At 51.7% G+C, this 19,921-nt stretch overlaps 1 protein-coding gene across 1 annotated transcript in view; it reads right to left on the bottom strand.

Moving 5' to 3' along the window:
- Positions 1 to 3,030: 3,030 nt before the first annotated feature.
- The window catches only part of TAF4 (TATA-box binding protein associated factor 4), a gene marked incomplete at both ends in the record, with an annotated part of 71,006 nt that continues 54,115 nt past the window's right edge, over positions 3,031 to 19,921 (bottom strand). Inside the window, 4 exons of the mRNA XM_079718434.1 lie at positions 3,031 to 3,198; positions 18,061 to 18,180; positions 18,611 to 18,667; positions 19,113 to 19,238. Of these exons, the coding sequence (XP_079574560.1) occupies positions 3,031 to 3,198; positions 18,061 to 18,180; positions 18,611 to 18,667; positions 19,113 to 19,238 (471 nt within the window). The remainder of the gene's footprint in view (positions 3,199 to 18,060; positions 18,181 to 18,610; positions 18,668 to 19,112; positions 19,239 to 19,921) is intronic.

Raw genomic sequence — 19,921 nt, forward strand, 5'->3', positions numbered from 1 at the left:
GCCTTTCTGCCCGACTGGGACTGCAGTTCCCTGGGGAGTGGACGTGGTGAAAGCAGACGTCCTTGTCGTGGCCCTGGCCCATCCCCACAGCCCTCTAGCCCGAGCCCACAGAGGTACGCGAATCGGTGCTAAGGTGCTGTGCTGAAACACTGAACAGCACCCGGCGCCCACAGGAGGGAGAAATAACGGACAAACGTGCGCCTCGAGGCTGCTGGCCACGCTTCTGCCAGGGATCATCCCCGGCGAGCATCAGTCTGTGCCTCGGCGAGGCCCCCGGCAGAACGACTGGGCCCAGGAGGACGTGCAGAGAAGCCAGAACCACAGCTCTCGCACCTGCAGAAACCCAGGTGCTGCTGCCCCTTACTGACTGACCTAGTTTATTTCAGGCCAAGAACTTAGTGAAAACAAAGTATTAGTCGTGACAGAAAGTCCAAGCATGACCTAATTAATCAACCGCCTTGGGCGTTTTCACGCAGGGGGAAGACTGGAAGTTGTGCCCTGGCACTCCCTGCTCAGGCTCTGAAAATTCAGATTTAGTTTCTTTCATCATCCAAAATCACAGGCGTTACGGGTTGAACTGCAATCCCCCCCTCCCTAAAGAAAAACAAAAACAAAAAAAAAAACAAAGCTTATGCCGAGGTTGTGTGGCGGTCCTAACACTCCAGGACCTCAGAACGTGACCTCATTTGGACACAGGGTCTTCAAAGAGGTCAAGTTCAAATGAGGTCACTAGGATGGGCCCTCATCCAAACGACTGGTATCCTGTGAAAAGGAGGAACTCAGACACAAAGACAGATGCACACACGGAGAAAACGCCACGGAAAGGAGAAGGGGTGATGCTTCTACGCCCCAAGGAACATCCAAGATGCCCGCGACCACCAGAAGCCAGGGGGCCAGGGCACATCCTCCACCACCGCACTCGGAACCAACACGGCCCACACACCTGGGTCTCGACTTCAGCCTCCAGAACGGAGGCGACCAAAACCTGTGGTCTCAGCCACCCGGTCCATGGTGCCCTGTCACAGCAGCCCCAGGTAACTGACGCAACACGTACCAGAATGAGACCGTAACTCGTAAATAAGCCCACGGATCATGGGAGATCCAGCAAACTCGTCAAAATTAACGTGAAAGCCAGATGCTGAATCCCATCACACCAGCGACAGGGTCTGTGGCTCTCGAGAGGCCGAGTGCTGGTGGGGACTTAGGCGGCTAAGCCTCTGACGGGGGGGCCCCTGGGGAGCTACGGTTCATCAAGGCCAGCCTGTCATGCTCACCACCAGATGGGGCGGGGCCTCCGGAGACCCCGCCCTCCCCATCCAGTTGCGGGGCCCACATCAGGGCTGGGGCCGCCCCCTCCCCGGATCTCCCCCACCCCTCGCCTTACCTTCCCTCTCCCAGGGGTACCCCTGTGCCTCTGCACGGACGGGAGCCCGGCGTCCACGCTGCGCAAGTCCATCTGTGTCCAACGTGGGGAGCCCCAGGCTGAGGGCAAGGCCTGAGCTCGGCTTCCGGGCCCTCGGACGCGACCCACCGGGTCCTACTCTGGAGCACGCAGGTCCTGTCCTTGGAGGTGAGGCTATTTCTACCAGATTCGCTGGGTTTTAGACACTGATTCTAATAAGTAGCTCATAAATACACACCTCAGCGGAACCAGAGCTGAATCTCTGGCAGCAGAATCTACAACTGGAAAACTGGGAAAAATAGGCAAAACAAATACAGATAAATTTGTTTTTAATAAAGGAGTTAATTTTCTTTCAATCCTATATAAAACAATAGCAATTAAAAACTTCATTTTTGAAAGTAAAATATTTACATATGAACAAGTAACTGTGCAAAATTTACATGAAAAAATGGAAAGACAGGGATTTCCTAAAAGACAAAATAAAAGGTGTAACAGTTTTCAGGCGTTGATAAAAAATACTGATCAGCATTCAGTTCACACGCGCGAATAAAGTCTAACGTGAGAATTCACACGGAGAAAGCCGAAGTATTTACAGTCATAAAAGTACTATCAATAGACAATTTAATACAATAACCTCTGAAAATATAAAGAACCAATTAGTATATTTGTAATAAAAAAATAGGTACAAAGAAGGGGCTTTTGCTCTGGACGTCTGTAAAGCGAGTCCACAGCTTGCATACAGCCTCTTAGCAAAATAATTATAGCTACATAGCCGTCCTCACGTTGTGTGCCAAAGGTTATGTACAATTACTGACAAAATACACCAACCAGTTTTCAACACTTGATTCACACTGAAACAGTCTTCTGATGATTCTTCTCAAGTCTGGTTTTATTTCCTCTAAGTTTTTTCACTTTTAGCTAAAAAACAGTGCAAGTAAAATAGATTTATGCTGAAAAGGTTTTCATTTCTTTTAACTTTACAGCTTTACAAACGATAGCAAATAAAATGCATTTGTACAGATGCTGACCACACATTCGGAAGGAGCCGCGTCGCCGGGCCCCCGCGAAGCAGAAAGGGATGAGCCCCAGGCGCAGGCAGACGGTGAGCTGCCTGCTCCCTGAGGGTCCTGAATGGAGGGCCGGGGACGGGAGGGAGATAAATAGTCTAAAAAAATCAGTTTGCTTTGCCAACTGACTCATACAAAAATAAAATAAATGAAATGAGGTCATCGGCTGTAGACACACACCTCCGCAGTAAGTTGGGTTGAACTAAACCAAATGCACAAACGATGTAGAAACCGCTATGAGGTGACAGAGGGCAGCTACGTATTTGCTAAACGATTCCATCAGTTTTTATATATGGCTTGTTTGGCAAGAAGGCCACTCGATCAAGATGAGTTAAGATTTACTTGTCCTTTAAGAGGACCCGCGGGCCTCTTGTTCTCTGTTACAGAAACGTGTTTTCCTTCATACTGAAGAGTTGACTTAGAAACAGGAATATAAAACTGTTCCATTGTAAAGAGGTGGCTGTTTTTTAAACAATATCCCATTTGCTTGTTACAAAAAGGCGTAATCTGCAAATATAGAAAAAGTCCCCAGGCGTCTCCGTCTAAGAGGCCGCGTCCGTGCTACTTAAGGAATGCTTTGTAGAGCAACAGTGAATGGCTTGTCTCACGTTCATTTTCTAAACAAAATATGAGGTCCCTGAGGTTGACCCGCGTGATCCTTTGTCGCGTGAACTGTCTGGGGGTTCCGACGCCGGAACTGCCTGGGACCGCTGAGCCTGGGCCCGAGCCCTGGTGACGAGAAAGGAGAAGACAGCCGAGTTAGTGGTGCGCAGAGGTGGGCAGGGCCCTCGGCGCTGGAAGGAAGGGGCAGGACCGACTCACGTCTCCCTACACGTGTCCCGAGAAACCCTGGCTCCAGGGCCTCCCTGGTGGCGCAGTGGTTGAGAGTCCGCCTGCCGATGCGGGGGACACGGGTTCGTGCCAGGCCCGTGAGCCATGGCCGCTGAGCCTGCGCGTTCGGAGCCTGTGCTCCGCAACGGGAGAGGCCACAGCGGTGAGAGGCCCGCGTACCGCAAAAAAAAAAAAAAAAAAAGAAAAAAAAAAAGAAAGAAACCCTGGCTCTGGAGGAAGCCAGGCCTACTGCTGGAGGTGAAGTGCTTTATGAGTCCCTAACGGGGAGGGCTGAGAGCAGGGGGCTCGCCGACCCTCCAGGACAGGTGCTCTCAGGCACGCGCTCGAGAACACTAACCCCGAGATTCCCCCCAGAGCTCAGACTCTGGCCCCTGGGGCACGAGGAAGGAAAAGGTGGCGGCTCCTGCCCCAAGGGGACGGCAGAACAGCTCCGGGGCTTGTGGCTGGCGTCCCCGACCTCCAGGCGTCCAGGGACTCAGGTGTGCTGACGCCGTGGCCGTGGCGGCCGAGACATCCCCGCTTTGCCGACAAAGGCACACTTCTCAAGGCCGCAAGGTCTAGACTCCTGGGCTGGGCGGGCTGGTGGTGGTCGGCTGGCTGCGCCGAGGGCTCCACGGTCACCACGTCGTCCATGGCCTGGAGGGGGCTCCCTGCTTCCCCGGGGTTAAAGCGGCGGTTCGGCCGGCCTGGTCGGCCCGCGGGGGATGATCCGGGCGACGGCTGGGGCTCTGACGCCTGCCTGCTTGGCACAGGCGGGGTTCCGGGCGCTCTCCTGCCGCGTCGCCGCCCCTCGGCAGCAGCGTCCCGTGGTTTCAGCACGTCACCACCTCCAACCGACACTCGCAGGCGTGAACCCCGCAACTCCCCACCGGACAGTCCTCGGTCTTCCACTCGGAATGAACAGAGCGTCTGTATTCTGATGGTTAAAGTCGCTCGTGTATATTTCAAGCGCAAACCTTCCAGTGGTATTTTTACAGCGTTTTCTCGAAGTTTAAGGTGGGAGCGATGAGCCCCATGATGCTGGAGGCGGCGGCAGCACAGCAAGCAGCCAGCAGGGGGCAGGTGAGGCTGGTCCCTCCTGGGCACTCAGGGCACGCAGGCGCTTCTTCCACCATTAACCGCGTGTTCCTTATGCCCCCTTCAGACACCCTTAACCACCGGGGTCCCTCCTCCAGGCCAGTCCTCTGGTGACTACTTTTCCGTGTTTGGAACAACTATTTAGAGGTTTTCTTGGCAGTTTCCCCTGAGTCTCCATAACGGCCCTAAAGGAGCATTTTGTGAACGAGACAAACAGCGCCCCTGAAAAGGGGGTGATGAAAGCACACAGTTGAGAGAAGCCAGGAGGAAAACGGGGTTCCGTCTCCGCAGCCGGGGAGCTGGCCTGCGCCGGGGGGCCCTGCGGGCGTGAAGCCTCTGCACCACGGGGGAGCCTGCAGGCCAGGCCGAGGCCAGAGCCTGGCCAGACGGCTGGGGCGGGGCCGGCGGGGCCGGCGGGGCCGGCGGGGCCAGCGGGCGGGTGGGAGCTCCTCCCAGCCTTGGGGGCAGAGCGGGTGGCGCCAGACCCTGGGGCTCGTGGAGAGCCAAGCGCTGCCTCAACCACGGCCAGGAGTCCTCTGTGACACAAGCTACAACTCTGGGCCACGGCTGATGTTCTTACTTTCAAAACAGTTCAACGGCCAAAACCAGCTGGGACAGGGGGAGGGCTCCCTTCAGGCACAGCATTTAAAGCTGAAGCTCAAGAAATCCCTGTAAGTAGTATTTTAATGAGATCTTTTTTAGAAGTCAGAAGTGCTTCCACACAATCCAGACCAGACGGGCAAGCGTTAGCACAGCCCACAGCCAGGGCTCCGGGGCCGGGCCCACGCCGGCCCCACTCCACACGTCTCAGGCTCCGAAGGTCATGACGCTGCCAGGCGTCACTGTTCTATGGACTTGAATAAGAAGCCTACGTGCTCACAGGCATCCTACTTGACAACTCAAATGACTTCTGATTTCATGGCGTGAGTGCCGTCCTTTGATCGTACTGCCCTTGGGGTGTCCTGGCCAGAGAAGGCGGTCACAAGAGCCCAGCGCCCAGCCTGTGAGCGCGAGGACCGGTCCGGCCCTGAGCCCCGTGCGGGAAGCCCGGGGAAGCGGCCCTCGGGCACGGCAGCCGAGCGGCCAGCAATGACCTCAGGTGACAGAAAACTGCGGGGCAGGTGCCGGCGTCCACCTTCAACAACATTCACACTCCAGCAAAGAGGCTGACTCGGTGTGTTTTGTTTTGTATTTGCAGGCACTGGGGTTGAAACAAAGCGACCGTGGACACACGGTTTACATTCTCCCGGAGGCCAGCTTCCTCCCTGAAAGTGCCGTGTGACCATCATCACGTCCTGTCACAGGACTGCTGAGTGGATTCAGGAAAGGAGGCGGTTATCTCCTTTGAAGGCAATCTTTCCACTGTCAAAAACACCACAACCAACCTGACAGGCAACAAACACTCAAGGTGAAAACCAAATGGAAACAATCGCCTCCGTCCCAACCCCAGCTGGCTCGCGGGGTCACTCCGCTGGGGCCCCCAGGGCCGTGCACAACCAGCGGTGGCCGCCGGTGCAGCTTCAGACCTGCCGTGGCCGCTCGCCCAGTCGGCGGGGAGCACCAGCCCCTCGGGGACTGTCTCGGGGGGACTCGCACCACGGGGGCCTCGTGGCCGCTCCCCCCAGAGCTCCCTCGACAACGGTGAGAGGTCTGTGCCCACGAGAGGGCACCTCTAACCCGCGTGATGTCCCTGCGTCCCAGACGGCGAGTGACGAGGTCACGGCACCAACAGCACAGGCCCCGCCGGCCTGCCCTGCCCCTCTTCGTGCCGGCGTGGTCCCCACACTCGTCCATGAGACGGAGCCCACGCCCAGCACAGGCAGCTGGAGGGCACTGTGAAAGGCGGCAGCGCCGGAGCCCCTCGGGCACTCGGCTCAGAACAAGGGCCACGCACAGGAGGCTGAAGACAAGCTCACCCCAGGCACCTCCCATCGTCTCCCCAAGAACCGTCCAGAACAGGGAGGGAAACACAGACCTACCCAGGGCACGGCACCCGCACAACACGAGGATGAGGCCCGGGGCCCACGCGGAACGATGCCCCTGGGCGGGGCCCACAGTGCCTCCGCGAGGCCAAGCACCAGAGACAGAGCAGGGAGGGGGGCGTTCCCGCCAGAGCGGGCCTGGGGGGCCTAAGAGCGCACAGCTTCTGAGATGAGTCCTTTGAAACTGGGCAGCGGCGGTGGGCAAAGAAGTAAGGGGGGGTGACTGCAGGGTCCAGCAGGCACAGGGCCTCGCCACCAGAGGGCACTCAGCCCTCCTCACCCTCAGACAGACACCTGCGAAGCCACCGGCCTCTGCAGAACTGTCAGCAGAGGGCACTGTCGGACGGCGAGTCTTGTAAACACCCAAACCATGAAAATGCACGTGAGGAAGACACGCAGGTCCACAAAGAACCACTGCAAAAAATCAGAAGATGAAACTCCACACGTATCAGAGACAAACTCAGTCTGGAAAAACAAGAAAACTGTAAGACAACGCTTTCAACAAAAGCATATATACTTCACATCTGAGGACATGAAAATCACCTTGAATCAAAACCTCAAAACTCAGGGGGAAAATGGATTGAAAACCAGAAAGAAATGAGAGTTGATCTGACACAAGAAAGAAATGAGAAAAAAGGACAAAACTATCTCAGAAATTAATATAAACTGTAAGATGCTCAGGAGAGAAAAGACTCGAATAAAAATGTAGTAAGAGGCAAAGAAGAAAGGCAGAAAAACAAGAGAATAAAAATGAGACAAAGAAAAGAAATTAAAGGACCAGGAAAAAAACAGGGGAAAAGGAAGCAACCAAAGGAGGAAATGTACTCAATCGTCAGAGCCCCCGGAGAAGGAAGACAAATGTGCGGGCAGAGGTTAATACTCAAACTATAATCCAAGGAAACTTTCAAGAAACAGAAAAAAAAACAAACCTACACACTGAAAGGGCATGTGGGCACCTGGGAAAATTAACCCATAAAAATCAACTTCGACAAAGCCTCATAAAACTGTCAGCTTCCCAAGATAAAGAAAAGGCCTCCAGGTAAAAAGAGAAAATAAACCATCAAGACGAGAGAATTAATCTGGCATCAGGCTTTCCCAAACCAACACAGAAAGCAATGGAACAGCACTGAAAAATCACTGAAAGCAACCAACGTTTTTATATCTAGTCTAACCATCCTCCACACATCAAGGCCACAGAAACACCGTTTCAACCTGCAAAACATCAGGGGACTCTGCACCTGAGCTTCGTGAAGGCTCAGCCACAGGCAGGGGTCGTCCCAACAAGGGAAGAGCGGGGAAACCCAGAAAAACGCAGAAATAAGCATTTATAATATATAAACGTGCAGCTGATGCTACAGCAGAGGTGAGGAAGAGGCTGGGAAATGTCAAGTGCTGTGACAAGGTAGAAGTGATGTAACAAAGCACGAAAGGGAAGGGGACACAACAGGCTCCGGATGCGGTGTGGCCACCGAGGAGCCGAGGAGAACGCTGACGCAAGCCGAACAGGAAACACACGTGAAAACCTGGGGCTGAAGACACCCAGAAACGCTTACATACAAAAGTAACCACTAGAGCACAGTTACAAACCTTCCTAAACACAAACAAAAATCTTAATTAAGGAGCAAAGACTACACATCTCACCAAAACACACAGCAACTATAAAAAAAAAACAAAAAACACATCATCATAAAATACAGTGACCGAGTCAGAACCCACTTTGTCAGCCATATCAATACAGATGACGGGCTTAACTCACCCGTGACAGGGAAACGCTTTTCGACAATAAGACCCCGCCATGTGCTCTACACAAGAGACATACCTAAAGGAAGAGCTCCAAATCAAGCAGAATGGAGGTTTTCCAGGCTGATGCAAACAGGAGAGCACGGGTAACGGCCCTGACTGAGGACAAAGGAGACATCAAGCCCACTGGGCAAAGGCAGACACTTTTCAATGATAAAAATAACAACTCATGGTGAACAGGTAACACTTACGGATATTTATGTACCAAATAACACGACAACCCCCATACAAAGCAAAAACTGCAGGAGATGCAAGGAGATAAAGACAGAAGCACAAGGACTTCCCTGGTGGCTCAGTGGTTAAGAATCCACCTGCCAATGCAGGGGACACGGGTTCGATCCCTGGTCCGGGAAGATCCCACATGCCGTGGAGCAACTAAGCCCGTGCGCCACAACTACTGAGCCTGCGCTCTAGAGCCCGCGAGCCCGCGAGCCACAACTGCTGAGCCTACACGCCACAACTACTGAAGCCCGCGTGCCCAGAGCCCGTGCTCCGCAACAAGAGAAGCCACTGCAGTGAGAAGCCCACGCACCGCAACGAAGAGCAGCCCCCGCTCGCCACAACTAGAGAAAGCCCGCGTGCAGCAACGAAGACCCAACGCAGCCTAAAATAAACAATAAATAAATGAATTCATTTAAAAAAAAAAAAAAAGACAAAAACACATTAACAACGGGAAGCTCTGGGACACCACATCCAGCACAAAACACATCACGTGGACAAAAATAAGCAAAGACACAGTGGGCATAAATCGGTAAGGTGCACCCCCATATAAACCCAGCAAGTCCTACACCCTGCCTAAGAATACGCCTTGTTCTCAAGCACCCACAGCACATTCACCGAAACTGAGCACCCCTGTTGCCCAACAGATCAGCAAAATTACAAACTGTGGCAACACACGCCGGGAGGCTGTGGTGAGACAGGCCCCTTCCTTCACCACCGGCGGGTGAGAACTGGCACGACCCTCCAGAGGGCAGCCTGGCAATTCCTAACGAAACTACCGACCCACTTACCTTCACCCCACAACAACACCCCCAAGGATACAGCACCGTCCGTGCACAAGGGAGGGGGTCGCCCAAGACACGTGGATGCGGAGAAGCACCCCGCTTGCTGTGAAGAATGGGGAGCATCGCCACAAAACGGCATGGAGTGCGCTCCAGAATGCGCGAAGTGAAAACGGCCCACTGCAGAGGGCGCCGCAATTATGCTCCCTCAAGAGAGGCGGAAATCGCAAAACACACGCTTGTGTCTGAGGGGGAGGAGACGGCACTGCTGGGTGCAGTCTTTTGTACAGCTCTGGCTCTGAGAACCCCCAAAGTAAACAACCAAACGCAAGCGGGAGCGGGGGGCCACACCGGAGGACAGACAGCAGCAGAAGAGCCCAGCCGTGCCACTCGGAGGGACACAGCCTGCTGCGGGGCAGCAGGAAAGGGCTCATCTAGGTAACTGGGCGGCGCTGAGCACGCAGGACTCGGGGGCGCTGCAGGGCTGCACACAGGAAGAACTGGGCAGACACGTGCTACTCTGGATAGTCAGCCACCTCCTCCTCACAGGGCTTGGCAGTTCTGGATCTCCTTTTTATCTGCAAAGTAGGGTGGGACAAACAGCAACCCCACCGTGACGATGAGAGTCAGGCCTCCCACATGGGACGCAGGACGGCTCAGAGGGCCTGTCGCGTCAGGTTGGACCCACCGCCTTCGCTACAGACACAGAAAACACAGGTGGGGCAGTGCACGTATCCCCAGCTGTACCCCCGAGGGGGCTGGAGCAGGACACCCAGGGGCCCGAGCACACCGGTGCCCAGACCTGGTCCCTACACACGCGTCCCAACAAGAAGAACCGCGGCTCTGTGGAGAAACGGTCGATTCCACTGTTAGGGCAGGAAAAATATAAAGTAAGCCTGGAACACCTGTGACGTGAGAGAGTAAGAACCCTTCAGAAGGTGACAGGTTACGTCAACAGGACAGAGGAGCCCAACTGAAGGGCTCGCGAGGACCAAGCAGGGCTGGCAGAATTCCAACCAGCAAACGGGGGCCAGAGGAGGAGGAGAGCCTGTCACCCTGCGGTCACCGAACTCGGGAAGCAGTGGCGCCCATGAGGAGAAACAGGAGGGAACGGTCCCTCAGCATTTCCCACAAGACACTTTCATTACAAAGGGACACAGATTTTCCAGCGGAGATGCCTGCGACCCCCCTAGAACCAAGTGTTCAAAGTGATCACTGGGGCTTCCCTGGTGGCACAGTGGCTGAGAGTCCGCCTGCCGATGCAGGGGACACGGGTTCGTGCCCCGGTCCGGGAAGATCCCACATGCCCCGGAGCGGCTGGGCCCGTGAGCCATGGCCGCTGAGCCTGCGCGTCCGGAGCCTGTGCTCCACAACGGGAGAGGCCACAACAGTGAGAGGCCTGCGTACCGGGAGAAAAAAAAAAAAAAAAAAAGTGATCACTCGCAGCGGGACACGCAGACGTCACGTGCCTCCTGATACGACACACTGAGGACACGGTATCACTGGTGTGACATTCCAGCCACATTACATAACCTGGGTTTCATCAAGAGGAAACGTAAGATGAGCCCAAATTAAGAGACCTCCTACCAAATAACCGACACACACTCTTCAAAGTGTCAAGATCAGGAAGGACAGGCAAAGACAGAGGACCCGTCATAGACCAGAGGAGGCTACAGAGACATGGTGACCAAATACCAGGAGGGGTACTGGATGGGATCCTACATCTTCAGTGGAGAATGGTAACAATCAAATACAGAGAAAACATTGGCAAAAGACATATCTGGTTAAAAAAAAAAAAACTCATCCAAACTATACAAAGAACTCCGAAAACTCAATAACAAGAAAACAACCCAATTTTTAAAATGGATCAACGATCTTATGGTATGCGGGCCTCTCACTGTTGTGGCCTCTCCCGCCGCGGAGCACAGGCTCCGGACGCGCAGGCTCAGCAGCCATGGCTCACGGGCCCAGCCGCTCCGCGGCATATGGGATCCTCCCAGACCGGGGCACGAACCCGTATCCCCTGCATCGGCAGGCGGACTCTCAACCACTGCGCCACCAGGGAGGCCCTGGATCAACGATCTTAAAAGACCCCTCGCCAAAGAAGAAGCACATGAAGAGATGCTCCACATCATGCATCAGGGAAATGCAAATTAAAGCAATGAGATACCACTACACACCTATTAGGACGGCCAAAATCCAGAACACCGACACCACCAAATGCTGGTGAGGATGTGGAGCAACAGGAACTCTCATTCATAACCGACGGGAACGCAACAAGGAGCAGCTACTTTGGAAGACAGTCTGGCAGTTTTTCACGAAACTAAACATACTCTCACCATACGAACCAGCAATTGTGCTCCTTGGTATTTACCCAAAGGAGCTGAAAACTCATGTCCATACAAAAGCCTGCACACGGGTATTTATAGCAGCTTTATCCACAGTGGCCAAAACTTGGAAGTAACCAAGATGTCCTTCAGCAGGTGACGGATAAATAAACTGTGGTGCATCTGGACAGTGGAATGTTATTCAGCCTTGAAAAGAGAGAAATGAGGTACCAAGCCACGAGAGGACACGGAGGAACCTTAAATGCATTTAACTAAGTGAAAGAAGCCAGTCTGAAAAGGCTACAGACTGTATGATTCCAACTCTATGACACTCTGGAAAAGACAAAACTATGGAGACAGTAAAAAGGTCAGGGGTTGCCAGGGGCTGGGTGGAGGGAGGGATGACAGATGAAGCACAGAGGATGTTTAGGGCCGTGAAACTACCCTGTATTACACTGTAAAGGTGGAGACAGGCCAGCATACATCTGTCCAAACCCACAGAATGTGCAACACCAAGAGGGAACCCGGATGTAAACTGCGGACTCTGGTGGTGATGAAGTGTCCATGCAGGTTCATCGACTGCAACAAACGCAGCACCCGGTGGGGGGCGTGGATAATGCGGGAGGCTGTGCAGGTGCGGGGGGGGGGTGGGGTGGGGGTGGCGTATGGGAACTCTCTGCACTTCCCACTCAATCTGGCCGTGAACCTAAAACTGCTCTAAAATATAAAGTTTCTTAACTTAAAATTAAATTCTGAAAGATCAAATCAAATAAGGTCTCTAGTCAGTAGTATCACACCTATAATGCACATTAGGGTAAGCTGAGTGAGAGATATACAGGAACTCTCTTTATTCTTCGTGTAACTTTGCTGCAAGTCTAAAATTAGTCCACAATAAAATTTTTTTTAAAGACACACCCTAAATAATCCTAAACTAAAAAAAAGAAAAAGAGAAATTAAGCCTTAGCTCTGATGAAGAAAGGCATATGAAGGACTTTTTAAATTCCAGATTTCGTATTAACTGTCACACATATAACTCACAAGTATCCCTGAAGACCAAGATCAGGCACAACCAGCAATGTACGTAAGCCACGCCGCAGGGCCTCTGGTGACGTGCATCCCTCCCACCGTCTCCCCGAGGTGCTGCCCCCTCACCCCACACTCCTCCCCACACTCACGCCCTCCCCGTCAGGCTGGAAATACGCACTCTTTTTCTCTTCTTTAGAAAACGCCTAAGGCAGAAGTTAACCAACATGCCTCTCCCACAAGCCCTCCCCTCCCAGCACGGGGACCCCAGCGGCCAGAGTGGTTCGGGGACTGGTTACATTGAGCCAAAAAAAAAAAAACAACAAATATATTGAGAATAATGGGAACTCGTGTTCTCTTCTGTGAAGGGATCCGAACGTAAGGAAAGGAAGAAGACTAGAAGAAGCCCTGAGGTCCTAGACTAGAATCTCAGCATCAACTGGAACGCACAGGGTTGTTTTAGATACAGAAAGGGGCACGCATGCACACACACACACTCACGCCTGTACACACAGATACGTTCCGGGCTCTGACTGCTGGGGGCCTGGAGCAGGGACCCCCGTGGCGATCAGCACACACCGTGCTCAGATACTGGTCTCTAAATACCACCCTCCACCGCAAGGAAGCAGGCTCCTGGGCGCCACTGCGGGTGAGGGCAGGGGCAGCACCAGAGGCACCTGGACACCTCTCACGCTGACAGGACGAGGGCAACGTTTCCAAAGGACATAGGACACAGCTTGAAGAAGCTTCCACTGACCAAATCTAGAAATAACGAGAGCACTGATTACAACCCTCTGAATACAGCAGGAATCCATGCGTCCATACACAGTGATGAACGAATGCGTGAATGAATGAGGACGGAGGGAGGGAGGGAGGGAGGGAAGCTCTTCTTCACGGCAGAAGGCACCCAGTAAACGTGGAAGGCGTGATGGAAACACAGCATCCTAATCTGGCCCCCGGCCTGGCGGTCCTGACGCAAGGGCAGTCGTGCAAGGGTGCTACGGCCGGTGAGGTGTGATGGGAACAGGGCACCTGCGTGACCCTGCAGTGCCTTCTTACACAACACTAATAAGTGCTAAGGGACTGACTGACCACACAGTGGAGAAAGCTGCTTTCTCAGCCAGGCAACTTAACCAGGTGATCAAGGCTAAGATCACCTAGTGATGCCAAGGGTCATCCTACAGAACAGGAGACCTGCCCTCTTCAACACTGTCAGGGATGGGGAGACTGGGAAGAGGTCCACGCCACAAGCTAGCTGGACACCACACATGCCTGGATCAAAGAGAAACCAGGACAGGCGGTGAAGTGGGAGCAGGTCTGGGGACCCTGGGGCATCAGGGCTGATTTCCCGACGCGGGGGGTAGGGGTAGTGGTAACACAAGGGAACATCCAGCATTGTCAGCATCTAGGGGCGATGGAACGTCCCACACGCACACTTGTGTGTGTAAAGAGGGGGTGACGAGGGCTTCCCTGGCAGCGCAGTGGTTGGGAGTCCGCCTGCCGATGCAGGGGACACGCGTTTGTGACCCGGCCTGGGAGGATCCCACATGCCGCGGAGCAGCTGGGCCCGTGAGCCATGGCCGCTGAGCCTGCACGTCCGGAGCCTGTGCTCCGCAACGGGAGAGGCCACAGCAGTGAGAGGCCCGCGTACCGCAAAAAAAAAAGAGGGGGTGATGAAATAAAGGTGGTAAAATGTTCAGAATTGAGAGTCTGAATGGAGTTTTTTGTACTGTTCTTACAACTTCTCTATAGGTTTGAAACTACTCTAAATCTAAAGAAAAACATTTTGAACAACATTAATCAGTATATTCTGGGAAGAAGATGCCAGAGGCGTCAAAGTTTTTTTTAATCTTCCCAAAGGCCATATAAAACACAGAGCAACTAGAAAGCAAAACCAAACGCCAGCAGACAATATTTACAACCAAACCGGTGAAGATGAACCGCGAGCAGCCACAAGCCTGTCTCAAAACTGTGCAGGAAAAGCAGTGGGGCACCTGCGAGGCCCGAAAGCCCCCAGGAGCCAGCGCGTGTGCACCAGGAGGAGTGGCAGGTTCACTGGAGAGCAGCAGCTACAGCCAGGAGTTCCCTCCTCTCAGCAGCAGCCTCGCCACTAGCAACTCTGCCTCCGACCTGCCGGGGCCCCGCAGCACAGGGCCCCGCAGCACAGGGCCTCACAAAGAGAACCTGTGAGGAGTGGAATTAAAGCTGAGCAGGACAGGGACAAGGGAGACAAAAAGGTAAGAGTCAGGGAGCAGCAGAGCCTGACATCTCAGACAGCAAGTTCGTCACCACGTGGAGACAACGGAAGAGGAGCTCAGTGAAGCTGGCAAACCTTCAAACCACCTCCTCCTAAAGGTGCAAGACAGCAAAATTCACATAAAAGTGAACCACAGAAAGGTCAAATCCCAGAGAAGCTGCCCCAGGAAAAAAAAGAGAATAAGGAGCAGAATAACATCCCTACAGATGATCAAAAACACCAAAAAGACATAATCAACAAGAGATCAAAACTGCTATGTTCTATTTCCAAACAAGCTAAAGGCATTGAGAAAATGACAAAAAGCATGAAAGGATAACATAAATCAGGATCAGCGAAACTCAGAAATGAGGTGACAAAGTCAAGGAAAAATCAGAAACAAAAGAAAATTTCACTTGAGAAACGAAGACTACACTGAAAAGAACACAAGAGCAAATACACGCAACAACTGATACCTTAAGAAGGAATCAGGAGAGCGGGAAGGATCAACAGTATAGAACTTTTTAAAAGAGAGACTGAAAGGGTTAAAGAGAAAAGGACAAATCCTGACGGCAGATACAAAAGACACTGACGTCTGAGTGACAGGAATCTCTGAAGAGGAAAACAAAAACAAAGAAAGCGTTAAAGAAAATGTTCCTGAATACAAAAAGGTTTAACTGCATGTTGAAAGAACACAACCTCTCCCTGAGAACGACAACCCAAGACAGCCGATTCCAAGTAAAGTGCTGGGCTTTAAGGGAAAAGAGTTCTGTGGGCATCTTTGGGCAGAAAGAACACACGAGAAACACACGAGAAATAAAATTAGACTATCATCAGACTGACAGCAACCTTTCATACCAGGAAAAAAATTATCTAGTATAACTACTTACTCAAGATAGATTCTCAAGGAAAGAAAATGTGAGCCACGGATTTTCTAGCTATCAAAACCGTCATGGACATGCACAAATATGGGGAACGCAGCCCCCATGAAACATTCCAAAAGAATCCAACAGAGAACGAGATTCAGAAAACCAAATGACTAAACAGACATCCACACAGACTTGTAATTAGCATTAAACATAAAGTTACTTATGGAACTAAGATGAAGGGTCCAGGGAGAGAGGACAGCATGAAACTGCCACGTGATGTAACCAAAACACACGCATGAGTGACAGTCCTCGCTGGAGTGCAGCCCACCCGACGCTCTCCCTCCCAGCATCCAGCCAAGTCGCCAAAGGCCCTTCCCTGGGAGTAAGGATCATACCCTACGGAAGACCCACCCCAACCAAGCCTAAAACCTGCACAGGGAAGGCAAGTCTGCAGGGTGAGCCCCACTGGGTGAGGGACCTCAGAAACATCATGGGATTTCCACAGACCCTACTGGACACCAAAGTGAGACACAAGACACACAAGTTCAGATGAGCAGCCAGGAGCTGAACTAAAACGAGTCAATACTCTTCAGAGGATGATGACATGTCATCCACAAAATCCAGCATCCAAGCAACAATGACTAGACATGCAGAGAGACAGGAAACCGTGACCCACGGTCAAAGGAAAAAGCAGTCGACAGAGACTGAACCGAGACACTCCCGATGTCGGACTTGACAAAACCATTAGAGCAGCTTTTACAAATAGGTTCAAAGAATGTTGGGAAAATGTGGCCTCATTAAGTGAGCAGACAGGGAAATCTCAGCAAAGAATCAGCAGCCATAAAAAAGACTTAAGTGGAAATCCCAGAACTGCAGATACATCAACAAATGAAAACTTCACTGGACTGCAGAGCTGACTGGAGAAGACAGGGAATCTGAAGACAGACCAGTAGAAATGATCCAGTCCGAACAGAGAAAGAAGTGATTAAAGAACAAATACAGACTCAGAGACCCACAGGGCAATATCAAAAGATCTAACAGAGGTATAACTGGGAATCCCAATAGAAAAAGACTGAAACAGAGAAAGTTTTGAAGAAATGAAGGCCAAAGTGTTGCAAATTTGAGGAAAACTACTGACCTACAGATCCAAGAAGCTCAGAGAAGCCCAAGCAGAGTGACTAGCAAGAGGACCAAGTCTAAACACCACACAGACGAACTTCTAAGAAGTAAGACGATCACCTCAAAACAGCTGGAGAAGTGACACACGTGACAGACAGGAAACCAGGACTGACATCACAGTGGGGCCCCGAATACGATGGAACAACGTCTTTAAGGACAGCGATGGTCACACGTTTACGGCTGTTTTCAGGTCTAAGAATAAGAGCTCTGCAATTTTGCAAAACACACTGGGAAATCTCCCATCTTTTTTGTGATCTGGAACAAGATAACATGTCTAAATGAGAACAGGAGTTTCCTTGGAAAAGAGAAAGAGACCAGCAGTTAAGACAGGATTCAAAGAGTAGAGGAAAAACGTGAAGCGTGGCTAGAATTCTTACGATCACTCCTCCCTGTCAGTCGGTCATTCTATAAAACTAAGTGACGTATGTCTGGATTTGCTCAGCTTATTCAGGAATATGAGAGAAAATTAACCTTAAGTTAAAAAAAACAGAGCTGAAAGAAAAAAAAAAAAAACTGTCAACATTCAGGGAAAACTTCATTCAAACTTTTGAGGGTGAAATACAACCACTTTCAGGTAAACAAAAGCTGCAAGAATCCATCACCAGCAGACTGTACTACAAGAAACGCTAAATGCTGTCCTTCAAGCCAAAGGGAAATACCGCACATGGAAGCCTGGAACTTGAGGAAGGAACGAAAAGCACCAGAAACGGTAAATAAGCAGGTAAATATAAAAGACGATGTTTTCTTTCTTCCTGTGATTTACTTATAAAACAACTGGCAGTTTAAATAAAGAAGAACAATACTTTAAAGTTGGGTTTGCCATCACATAGAAAGACACGACGGCAAACAAAACAAGAAACCAACAAAATCTAGACAAACAGAAACAGGCAACAACAACCCTCCTTCATGCTAACCCCACTACTCGGGGAGAACAGTCAGCCCCCCAAACATCAGTCTTCTGACAGAATCTCCCCATATTCTCTTCAAAGTCAGTCAAAATCTCATCATGTTAAGCTACAGTGATCAGACTTCCTCAGGCAAAGAACTTCTTGCTCACACGATATCCACAAATAGGTTGATTTGAATATAAAGTATCGAATGTACCAAGAAAACAAGTATTCCAAGGGCGGTGAGACAACATGTGCGCGAACGAAGCCTGTTCTCGGCGTGCCTGACTCCCTGAAGAGGTGAGCGGGACGCAGGCGCCCCGAGGCCCTTCCAGCCCCCGTCCCTGCATCCGTGCGGTACCTCTGCTCCCGATCCCGGTCCCGGAGAGTCCACTTTCCTCTTTTTCCTGGGCCCGATGGCAGCTAGTGCTGTGAGGTTGGCATCTCGCTGCCTCATCTGTGCCAGTTCTTGTTGCTGCATCTTTGTTTTGAAAAGGAAACAGGGACTGTCATTTCACGCACATTTTTTATTACTACAAAAGTAATACATAGACACCAAAGGGTTTTCTAAATTTTCCTAAATGAAAATTTGACTGTTTTTTTTTTTAAACAGTAAGCATATTTTGCAATCAGAAAAACAGTAAAGCAATAGATGCTCATCTTAAAAAGCTCAGAAAATATGAGCAAATTGTGAGAGTACAGAGACTGGACTGCACCAAATGAGAAATTACCTTGAAGTTTAAAAGCACAGGAAAACACTTTTGCAAACATCATAAATCGCTACAGGAAGGCCTACTGTGCAGAGCTACCATCGCTTTCTCAGCCTCTCTCTCTCTCCTGTTAGGTGCCGAGGTTGAATACAAACATATTTTCAAGTGTGCAGTGTAGATTCTTGGATTGAAAAAGCTTACCTCCTTTGCCTTCTGTTTCAACCTTAACTGTTCTGGGTCTTCTTGTCTGGATCGAGACTATTTTCAAACAGGTAAAAAAGAAAGATATGTTGTGACCTAAACATTCATCACCTGATAAACATGTTATCTTATTCGTGACATAATGACATCTAAGTCACGTGACAGAATGCATTAAATTTTTAAACGTTTACAGCTAACACATGAAAATTTATCATCATGAAAATCAATACCGTTTGGACGTAAGAACCACGCCACGGTCTGATGTGACGGGAGGACGGTGGACCGGGGCAGCCCGCGGGGCTCCGGGCTCGGTTAAGGGGCCTGCCCCACACGCTGGGCGACCCGCTGAGGTCCGGAGGCTTCCCGCCCCGGCTCCGCTCCTAACCCCACACACGTGTCATCAAGGCCAGCCCCAAACCTGCTCCGGCTCCTCGAAACCCCAAGGGTGTCCGCGAGCGCCCAGGGTGGAGAGGGGAAAACTGAGTGCAGCACAAGCACTTGCCTTTGCTGCCCGCATCAAGATCTCTCTCTCCTGTTCGTCCTTTCTCTGTTTCTCAATTTGATCAAGCTGTTCAAAAAATTTGAGCTGAGCCCGGACATCACTTGCCTGCTCGTATCTGTCATCATCCTAGAAAAAAGTGAAACGACTGTTTGTCACGAACTTGGGAGCCCAACCGGACAGTCGGCGCACCGCTTCCCGCCTCCCTCGGCCCACTCCCCAGGCGGGCGCGCAGACCCAAGCCCCTCTCGTCTCCAACAGACTCTGCTTCTGAAGTGCTCTGGACGCGCACACGCCATCTCAGGTAAGTCATCCAGGGGCTCACAGGCAAGTTTCCATTTTATACGCTTTGGTATCATTTGACTTTTTTAAGTCACATTTAAAATTGTGTTCTAATAGCGTAGAAAGTATTTTTAAAGCAAAGTGGCTACAGGCTTGTACTTCAAACGCTGCTCAGGCAGTGCCTGGCCGCTCCACGGTGCCCTTGAAAGAGGGTTTGCATGACTGAAGAGGAAGGCGGATTCTGCCTTGAACCTTGACTGTGCGAGGCTGGGCTCCGGTGAGCTGGCCCTCCACAACACACGACAGGGCACCACTCTGAGTCACAGGAGCGCGGGTGAGCCAGAGCCCCTCGGGTCTGCAGGGACAGCTCGGGCCGCAGCTGCTGGGAACCCCCCACATGCAAACGGGCGGGGGGCTCCACCATCTCCAGAGCTGAAGATGACGCCTGCCCGGACCTAGAAGGCTGGCTCCCTAACCCGGAGGTCAGATACCCCACATCCTCCTTCCGCAGCCCAGTGGATAGCGCCCAG

This window comes from Hyperoodon ampullatus (genome assembly GCF_949752795.1).
Source record: "Hyperoodon ampullatus genome assembly, chromosome: 14".
In the NCBI taxonomy this organism is placed as follows: Eukaryota; Metazoa; Chordata; class Mammalia; order Artiodactyla; family Ziphiidae; genus Hyperoodon; species Hyperoodon ampullatus.